At 40.2% G+C, this 10,209-nt stretch overlaps 1 protein-coding gene across 2 annotated transcripts; it reads left to right on the top strand.

The window, feature by feature from the left end:
• Window positions 1-366: 366 nt before the first annotated feature.
• idh3b (isocitrate dehydrogenase (NAD(+)) 3 non-catalytic subunit beta) lies at window positions 367-9,643 on the top strand. Of its 2 annotated transcripts, none has more exons than XM_084349736.1 (11): window positions 367-462; window positions 2,181-2,354; window positions 2,634-2,754; window positions 3,518-3,578; window positions 3,672-3,804; window positions 4,158-4,291; window positions 4,410-4,512; window positions 4,622-4,768; window positions 5,178-5,272; window positions 6,354-6,414; window positions 9,106-9,643. In XM_084349736.1, exons 1-11 carry the CDS (start codon window positions 409-411, stop codon window positions 9,181-9,183), a joined length of 1,161 nt encoding a protein of 386 aa, XP_084205862.1. In that variant the 5' UTR covers window positions 367-408; the 3' UTR covers window positions 9,184-9,643. The 2 variants fall into 2 exon arrangements, with proteins under 2 accessions (XP_084205862.1, XP_084205861.1); XM_084349735.1 differs by lacking the exon at window positions 9,106-9,643 and adding an exon at window positions 7,345-8,928.
• Window positions 9,644-10,209: the final 566 nt, after the last annotated feature.

The raw sequence follows: 10,209 nt of genomic DNA, 5'->3' as shown, positions 1-10,209 counted from the left end.
CACATGTATGGATATCATAATTGTCACATTTGCAGATTGTGGCTTGAACCATTTCCTTTTGTTTAGACTCTAACATACACCTCACGTGGTCTCCTTTCGGTGGTGGCAGTCTCCAACAACACAAGAGAACAGGCTACATGTTTCAGCCTGGCTATGTGATATGACCGTATCATGTAAGCTGACCCTCCTGTTACCTGTTGGCTACCTACCATCTGTCTGCCGAAGTGCCCCCGAGCAAGACACTCCCAAGTGGAGGAGGAGGTAGTTTTCACCCTGACACGCTATGCAATACCCGCCCTGTCAGCTTGGGGGCACTGTAACGAAGCAGCTCCTCCTCTTCTTCTTCTATTGTCCCATAGACAGTGCTCTCCCTCTCCAACACCACAGAAGAAGTCAGTAAGTTGCTGCATGCCCGTGACGATGGCGGCCGCCTTGAGAGGAAGCTTGGTAACATTGGTCAAGGTGAGTGCACGGATGGTGTGTACAAGCGTATTTTACACACAGGAGAGGAGGTGCTGTGATTGAAGTTGTCTTTTTGTTCACCTCAAGCGCCATGTCATCATCAACTGTCAGAGAAGGAGCCAGACTCACCGGCTTGTGACATCTTGTTGCTAACCACGAGCCTCCATCTTCAACTTATACTCGGTTTGAATTAGCTCCTTCAGATAAAAACTGACACTTTTGTAGCTCCATCTTGTCTTGTCAGCTGGTGAACGAGAAAAAAAATCTCATGGTCACTCGTCAATAGATAAAACATAATGAGATAACGTTGGTGAGCTACAGCAACTTGCTAACGCTAACTCAGTTAACCCTGAGAGTGGTAACCTCCCTGTCATTAACAAACCAGCATTTACTTCACCACTCATACGGAAACAGCACATCACTTACTGGGGCTAACCATCAGCTGACTGCCCTGAAAAGAGCAGAGTAGATAACAGGTCTGTTTGCCTGTTCCCTTCAGATAATATGCATCTGGTTTGATAACTGCGTGTTAGCTCCAGTTTTCTCACTTGCCAGTTTCTTAAATGTCAGTGGGAGTCAAGAGTTGTCTAGTTTGTTAATTTAGATTATCTCTTAATTAGTCAACTGTATAACTGCTAGTGTCATTTCTTGGTGAGTTGCCTTTTTGACGGATGACAGTTGAAGTGAAGTGTTAATTGTATTTACTCCCTGTAGCTTCCCTTTTAACCACTGACTGATGATCTTTCAAGGTCTTCTTGAAACATGTTTCATCTCTGCCCATCTTAATATTATCAAACCAAAGGGGCACTATTGTAACTAACAATGGCCAATATGGATAATAACCTCTGTCAGTGTTTATATGTTATTTTATGTCATAATGTCATTAAATGTTGTGATCTAGATCATTTTCTTAAAACTCGGCTACCTTATTCTTTGTGGGTGAAATACCCTGACCTGAATATCTGTTTTTGGATAATCCAGCTAATTTAATCTGACAATGATTCAAAAATCTTTAAAAAAATAAAAATAATCCAGTATTGCCATAAAGAAAATTTTTTCATATAATATTGCTCTTTGATTTGTTGCTCACCGTAGCCTGATTTATCTCTCTCACAATAAATATGAGGTGTAACGAGGCATTTTCTCTTATTTCTTCTTTGTTTTGTCTGTAACGTATACCGTTTCACAATGTAACATCTCCAAATGTCTTAATCTGTCTGACCAACAGTCTGAAACACCAAAATATTAAATTCAACAAATTATAAAACAGAAAAAGCAAAAATGACTCAAAGATTAGAGAGTTATCAAAATGGTTGCAGATACACTTTCTGATAAACAAATAATTGATTAATGTGCTCATCGTTTAAGCTCTGAACACAGTTATGTTTATAGTTGTCAGAATTTTCTCAGGTCGCTGCTTTTTTCTTGTGAAATCCTGGGTACTTTTCCTTTTTCAGGCTTTATTAATAAGGATGATAATAATATATAATTTGATACAAAGATGGGACAGTCATTGAATTTGCTCCAATTTCATTGGCATATTCAAACTGTATTGAGAGGTCACAAGCCAGAAAAGATGTGAATCATCATTATACACAGATATAATAAAGGGATAGCTAGTACGTTGTGGTAAAAGCTCAGAGTGATCGATATTAAGTTGTCTCATGGTGTAACCAGCATGTTATGCTTGTAGTGACTGTCTTCTTTCTCATCCTTAGGGCCTGAGCAGCCCCCGGTGGCAGCAGCTGGCCTCTCGACCACTGAGTGTGTCTGCTGGTCTCTGTAGCCCAGAAGCCCCTCCGGCCCGCGCTGATGCTACCTTCAAGGTCACCATGGTGCCAGGGGATGGAGTGGGACCTGAGCTCATGACTGCTGTCAAGGAAGTGTTCAAGGTACATGAAAGAGGGGCATTTTGAGTCATTCATTAAGTTATGAGTAGAAAAAAACACAGTATAACGATATACAAAATCTTAGATGGTAAATAGTCACATATTATAATAATGATATTATATCAACATTATGCCCAGCCCTATTTGACATTTAAATTTTTGTCCCACTCTTGGCTCATTTTAGGGTTATTGAGCGTTTATATATAGTATGTTGATGGCATATATCTTTAAAATTTGATTAAAACAACTCTTAAAGTTTACATCTGTTTATCTTGTCTCCAGGCAGGAGATGTCCCAGTAGAGTTTGAGGAATTCCACTTGAGCGAGGTGCAGAACATGGCCAGTGAGGACAAGCTGGAGCAGGTGTTGACCTCCATGAAGACCAACAAAGTGGCCATGAAAGGTAACCTCAGTTATTCTTTTGTCTCTGCATGTAAGCCTCTTTTACACAGTCTATTCAAGATGTCACTGCTGCGCCTTTACTCCACTGCGCCGTCCTGTACTGTATATTAAGCACAAAGGCGGAATAGGCCGTCATTGTTATTCTGCCTCTGAACAGGTAGTAACATTGCCGAATCGACATCCGTGAAAAAAGAGTGAGCCAGCGAGGCAGCAGGATGGAACAGGGTTGTGACATTTTGACAACTTGTTATGTGTTCGACACACAAGTGGGCGATTTACAAAACAGCTAGCGGCAGAAAACAGTCACCGAAAATGTCTGATGACAACAAGGTCCTCAAGGTCTTTACCCTCCAAGCAGAGGACGAGATCAACTGTTATCTAACAGAGATGGTAAATGGTTGTTATTGCCATGTTATGCCATTGTTTAGAAAGCGCTGCCTGATGCATTTGTGAAACAAAGCCAGCATCGTTGTGTTCCAAGTCATGCCATTTTGCATGCAGAATGCTGGCATACTATCCAAAATCAGGCACTGGGGTGGCAATATGCCGTCATTGTTTTGTTCAGTGTTTAAAACAAAGGCGTTGTAAAGAAGGGTCTAAGTTGCCCTGGTATTGCGAGATCTCTGTGTAAAAAGGGCTATAATCCACCTCCGATCAATAACAGCAAAAACATTGTTAATTGGAGGCAGCAATAAAGTCTATTAGGATTTAAATAGATTGGAATAGACCTAACGTGTGTGTTTGTGATGTGCTTGGTCATCCAGGAAAGATTCACACACCTATGGAGTTCAAGGGGGAGCTGGCTTCATATGAGATGAGACTGAGGTAAAACCAGAAAACAAGTTGTGGATTGTTGTGTGTGGATTTAGTGTTTTTGTGTTTGTTTTAAATACCTCTACCTTCCTATCCATTCCCCAGGCGTAAACTGGACCTCTTCGCTAATGTGGTTCATGTGAACAGCCTGCCGGGCTACAGCACTCGCCACAACAACCTGGACCTGGTCATCATCCGCGAGCAGACCGAGGGGGAGTACAGCTCCCTGGAGCACGAGGTAAACAACACTCCTCCTCCCTGCAGTCACCAAGGGTAAACAGTGGCTTTAAAACCATATGAAAAGGGGATGGGCCTTTTTCTTTGAAGAGGGAGGTTTCCCATGAACACCTGGAGATTTGGCCAGCATTAAACTGTGTATGAAAACAAAGATGAATCACTCTGAGAGAGGTTCTGGAATAGCACAATGTGTTTGTGTGTTTGTGTCTTTAATTAAGGTTTTCTTTTGAACTATTTCTCAGTCATGGGGAAGACTAAAACGCTAACATGTTTTAATTCTCATACACCATGGATTAGTCGTACTTAAATAAGAGCGACTGTATCAAATGAATGTCCCCTCTTCTTGCTCTGTAGAGTGTGACCGGTGTGATTGAGTGTTTGAAGATCATCACCAGAGAGAAGTCACGGCGCATCGCCAAGTTCGCCTTTGATTACGCCACCAAGAAGGGGCGAAACAAGGTCACCGCTGTCCACAAGGCCAACATCATGTAAGGAAGTAGAAAAGCTCTCCCTGTCTTCTATTAATTCTTAAAATAGTGTTAATTTGGGTCTTGATTTGCATTACAGTTAAAGCAACACTTGTCCTCATCTTCTGTCTTATTACAGGAAATTAGCGGATGGCCTGTTTCTGCAGAGCTGTGCAGAGATTGCACAACTGTATCCCAAAATCAAATATGAGAACATAATCATTGATAACTGCTGCATGCAGGTATATACAGCTCCTCAGTTCACTCTGCTGACTTAGATGAGTGATAAATTACTTTGTGATTAGGTTTTCATTTCATTTATTTACCTCTTGTGTATTTTCTTTGCTGTAGCTGGTCCAGAATCCATACCAGTTTGACGTGCTGGTGATGCCCAACCTGTACGGTAACATTATTGATAACCTGGCAGCAGGGCTGGTTGGAGGAGCCGGAGTTGTTCCTGGGGAAAGCTACAGTGCAGAGTATGCTGTGTTTGAGACTGTGAGTTTCCACTGACCTTTCTACTGTCTCGCTTGTTTTACATCTGTTTATACAGCCTGTCAGTCACTAGTTTTATTCCACTTTGTCTGTTTAGATTTAGTTGTTCGTACTTTAGATGAGGATGTATGGCCAAATTTGAGTAAAATATTCAAATGTTTAAGCTTTTCTATTTTTGTTAAAATTTTTAAAAAAAAGCTCTTTAAATATGTAGGATCCCTAATTATTATTATTATCTTTCATAATCTGAACATGGGGGGCCGAGTGACACTTTGCACAGGAAGACAGTCAATTAAGGGGGCTCTGGATCCTAGTAGCATTTAGTATCTTAACAAGTAACTGAGTGTAGGTATTAGTTCTACTAATAATTACTCAGCCCTTCTTGATCTCCTGTCTCTGTCTTCTCTTTCAGGGTGCCCGCCACCCCTTTGCACAAGCTGTAGGAAGGAACATCGCTAACCCCACAGCCATGCTGCTCAGTGCCTCTAACATGCTCAGGCACCTCAAGTGAGTCAACCTGTTAGGTCTTGTAGTAAGAAGTGCACGGCATTTCACACCGTACCTCATAATCCTTTGTCATGGTCCGCCATAACCAGAGGTGGGTAGAGTAGCCAAAAACTGTACTCAAGTAAAAGTACTGGTACTTTCCAAAAACAAGTTCTCAAGTAGAAGTAAAAGTAGTAATCAAAATCACTACTTGAGCTAGAGTACAAAAGTACTTGCTGAATTAATTAAATAGATTAAACTTTAGAAATTAAGAAAAAGGAAAAAAGGCACCACTTCTATATAAATAAGAAATTAACAAATAAGAACATTGTGTGCATGTGCATTAATAACAAACCTTTTCTGTTATGTCAAAAAGTAAAGGAAACAGTACCTTTTTATTATCTATAGCCTTTCAAGCAACAGGCCATTCTTTACCATCTCCGAGAAGTGGCGATTGATTTAGTCAGTTGATTTCGACTCTTAACAAGTCATCAGAACGTCACACACCTGTTCCACACTGCCGGCTTACCCATTCACACAAACGCTGTCTCGCCTCTGTTGCACGTTTGTTACCACCTCCGATGGCGGATCAGAGGCGGAACGTAAGTGTCCCCCCGTTCAGCCTCTGTAACTTTCACACAGAAGGCGATGCAGGATATTGGTGCAAGATTCCCGCCTTGAAAGAGCAGTGTGAATGGGGCTAATAAGATAGACTACCTGGTGGTAGAATAGCAGAGAACCAGCAGACCTAGGACTAGCTGACCACCAGCTTCTTAAAAAAATTGCATGAATACATAATGATAAATAAAAGTAGCAAAATGAATATATCCACATTTAACACATTAAAAGTAACGATTGTCCTCAAATAATCTACTCAAGAAACACCAAAAGTATGCTTTTATGCTGAAACTACTCCAAAAAGTACAATTTACTCAAAAAAGTTGCTCAAGTACATGCAACAGAGTAAATGTAACTCGTTCCTACCCACCTCTGACCGTTACACCCCCAAGGCTTAGAAAACAGCCTGTTTGTGATGTGTGATGTTGTCATGTCTACAAGACAGTTCTGGCCACCTCTTCATTGTCACTGTATTGTGTTGCAGCCTTGAATATCACTCCAACATGGTGTCAGATGCTGTCAAGAGGGTCATCAAACAGGGCAAGGTGAGTGTGTGTGCGTTACTTGTCAGTTCAACTTACTGTGTGCCTACAGGTGCATTCAGGCTGTGAATGTGAAGACGCTGCCAAGACTTAAACACTAACAGCATTAACACTAAGAGGGAATGTTTTCTGTTAGCACAACAGAGCCAACTAAATAATGTGTGGTTCTGCCTCAGAGATGTGAGGCCAACAGGACTCAATTCAATTCTACTCATGCTGCTGTTTCAGTACTGTGGGTCAGTAACTGTAGTCTCATATATGCAGAGTCAAAGTGCTGCAGGCATTTAAGTCTGATACTAGTGATGCAGTATGTTAGAGGTAATGATGACAGTTCTTGACCCACACATACCTTCATCTAACAGCCTGCAAACTACACCTCAGTATGTTAGACTACTTATTTTGAGATTGTGTATGTGCTCATGCATCTTACTTTAGCTCTACTTTGGCATGTCTCTTCCTCCTTCCTTTCTGTATAAATGTGCAAGGTATGTGCATTTGTTTCCAGGACAACCAGTCTTTTTTTTTTTTTTTTTTTCTTTTGAACTGACTTGGACTAACTGCCTTTTGCACCTGCTCCACCTTGACACTAACATACACTGACACAAACACCAGCATGCAGTCGGCCGGCCTTAGTCCCTCAGATAAAAAGCACGATCAGTTCAGCTCTAAAAAAAGAAGCATTTCAGCAACAACAGCTTCAGGGCAGATTTTTTTTCTCTTCTATAAGAGGTGGCAGAAGCTGTTTGAGTTTGAGGCAACTGTGTGACTGTGAGGAATTTAATTTTTAAGGAATGTCTGTCAGTTGAAAGCAGAATTTTCCTGCACGTTGTCTGAAGTGCCCTTCCTCTCCCTCTCCCCTTTGCTTTAATTCCCTCCTCTCCTTGTACCCCATTACCCTGTGTGTGTTTGTGTGTATCTGTGTGCATGTCCCAGGTACGGACACGAGACCTTGGCGGTTATTCTACCACCGGCGACTTTGTGGGTGCTGTCGTGGACAACCTGCGTCACCGACCAGTTTACTAAGATTGTTTCGTCACACTCGTCACTGACTTTCCTTTAAATCTGGACATTGTTCTTAACATGAACTGGACGCATGTTAAGACTCACCTCCCATCTCACCGCAAAATGACAGTTGTGCCATCAGTTGCATCCTAATGTGTATGGTTAATACCAAAGGTCCTGTTGTACATCACCAAGAAAGGATTCCCATTCCCCCCCTATCGTCTTTACATCTTTACTCATAGCAACTGTCCATCAGACCATCTCTTTTTCCATTTCATTCCATGTCATTGTGCATGTCGTTTGTCTAAGTGTTTCAGCCTTGTCCACCTCCAGGCTACCTCTCTACTATCAAACATTGATAGAGTCTGTCTGTAAAGAAACAACCAGACCACCTTTATCAATAGTTTGTATCAGCTGCTCGCCACCAACCTGCATCACTTTTTTTTCTGACATTCTCATCACTCATAATTGAAACATCTTAAAGCTGACTGTTACTCTAACTCAATATACAGTGTGAACATTCCTGAACTACATGTTTTTTTTAATGTTTTTAATAAAACTGCCAGTTCAGTGCTGTAAACTCAAAAAGCACCTAAAATTGTGAGTTACTGCAATATTCATGTTTCTTACTGTGATATTAATAACGCTGTTAATATTTAAACGTTTCTGCCAAAACAAAAAAGAAAACCAAAAATGGTTACTTTCAGGATTTGCTCTACTGACTGCGGTGTAACTTTCAAGACAGTTTTTAAATAATTCTACAGTTTTATAGCTACAGAAATCCTCTGAGTGTCCATAAAGCTAGGAAATATTCATTGTGAGCACAGCAGTGCACAGCATCGACATTATGTTGAGTTATGAATTGGTAAACTATAGATTATCTGTTAAGTGTTGGGTATTATAACAACAGATGAATTGTGTGAAATTTTATTTTTTATATTGAATTTCCAATGACTCCTATAAAATAGCTTTGTGTAATGTTGTTGCTGTTCATGACATTGATGCTGTAAGAATGTGAAACACAGACTGCTCCGTCTCACCACTTCATCTTTGCTCTTTGTATCACTGTCATAGTTTCAGAGACTTTACAATTGGTAGCTCTTGATCACAAATAATAAGATATAAAATAATCTAAAGTAATATATTGGTTCTAACTGTACTTAATGTTGCAGATTTTCTAAATTTTGTATACCACCACAGTATAAACAACAGTAAATGGTACCATGTCCTTTTTCAATCTCAGATCCTTCACAGAGAGTTCATACTTGAATACTAAAGCTTGATGCAGTGTTGAATAAATAACATTCTGTCTTTTCAATAATCACTGTTGGGTTTTGGATGATGATAATATAGTTGAACTCTAATTGATGCATGTTGTACAATGGCAATGTATTCTCATATTAATATTCCAAAGTGTTTCAGTACATTAAAACTGTCTCTGGTTTAAAGGTTTAGTTCATTGACATGTTTTGATTTGCAAAAAATAAAAATATTCGAAAAAAAGACGAGAACAGAGCCAAGGAAATTAAACTGCTTCTTTCTAGAAGTACACATCTCTGTGATCACATTGATTTTGTGTTCTGTGACTGCAGTTTTCAAAGACTCTCTGACATGCAGACCGTCATACTGTATGTGGACATGTGTTGTTGCAGCTGTGCATATAGTAACAAGCTGTCCTTATGTTTGCAACAGGTGCGCACTGGAGACCTGGGGGGCTACGCCACAAGCGACGAGTTCACCCGGGCTGTCATTGCTAACCTGGCAGTCTAAGGATTGTATTTGCAAATCTGTCAGCTGCTGAGACGCACACACGCTTTTTTTATTTACCTCCTGTTGTACTGACTGATTGTTCACAGATAGTACGTCAACAGCTCACACACATTTTTCCAGCTATAACAGTCAAACGCAGATGTAATATGCAGCTATGATATACACAAACTCTGTGTTGCAGTTGAGCTTAATTCATTATCAGTGGCAGAAGTGAACATGCAGTCTTATAATCAGCGCACAAAATATGTTTCCATGTGGACCCACTGGTACACTCCAGCCATTTACATTCTGATCTATGGTTAGATCATTTCATTTCTACTTAATGGTTTTATGTCTGGACATTAACCAGCAGTCAAAACTTGATGTATGTATACATTATTATTTATTAACTTCAAGTTTTAGCTTTATTGCTTCTTCATTTATGATGAGAGATAAATAAAAAATGAGATATGAAATCTTGTGTGCAGAATCCTTGCGTGACTCTTAATAGAAGACTGATGTAGTATTTAGTGTTATCAAAAGTTCATCATGGCTGCCGGTGGCTCCGTCCGCACGCTTCACCTGGCGGCATGAGGAACTCAAATCCAGGCCCAAGCCTCTGTGTCCAAAAATATGCAACTCAGGTGGACTGGAGAATCTATAAAAGATGAAAATGAGAGAGTGCCTGGCTGTGTCAGACTTAGCATGCGTGCTGATGTATCATCCAGAACCATAAAGGAGAAGTGAAGAAGGAAGAAACTGGATACAACCGTGATGTTTGCACTGGTCTTTAACTTTAGGAAATAGTGCTTATAATCTAAAGCGGTTACTAATGATTACTGGCATTATGATTGAATCCATTAATATTTGGCTTATAAAATGTCAGAAAAGTGTGATGTCACAATTTTTCCAACACAATTCAAATATTTTGTCCACCCAACAGCCTTAACCCAAACGTATTGAGTTTACACCAATAAAAGATGAAGAAACCAGCAAACATTTGAAAACACCTGAGAAACTGTAATCGGTTAATTTTTGGCATGTTGC

This window comes from Pagrus pagrus (assembly GCF_965226575.1).
Source record: "Pagrus pagrus genome assembly, chromosome: 3".
In the NCBI taxonomy this organism is placed as follows: domain Eukaryota; kingdom Metazoa; phylum Chordata; class Actinopteri; order Spariformes; family Sparidae; genus Pagrus; species Pagrus pagrus.
Note: the sequence above shows the minus strand (reverse complement) of the source record. Positions and strands in the feature narration are given on the sequence as shown.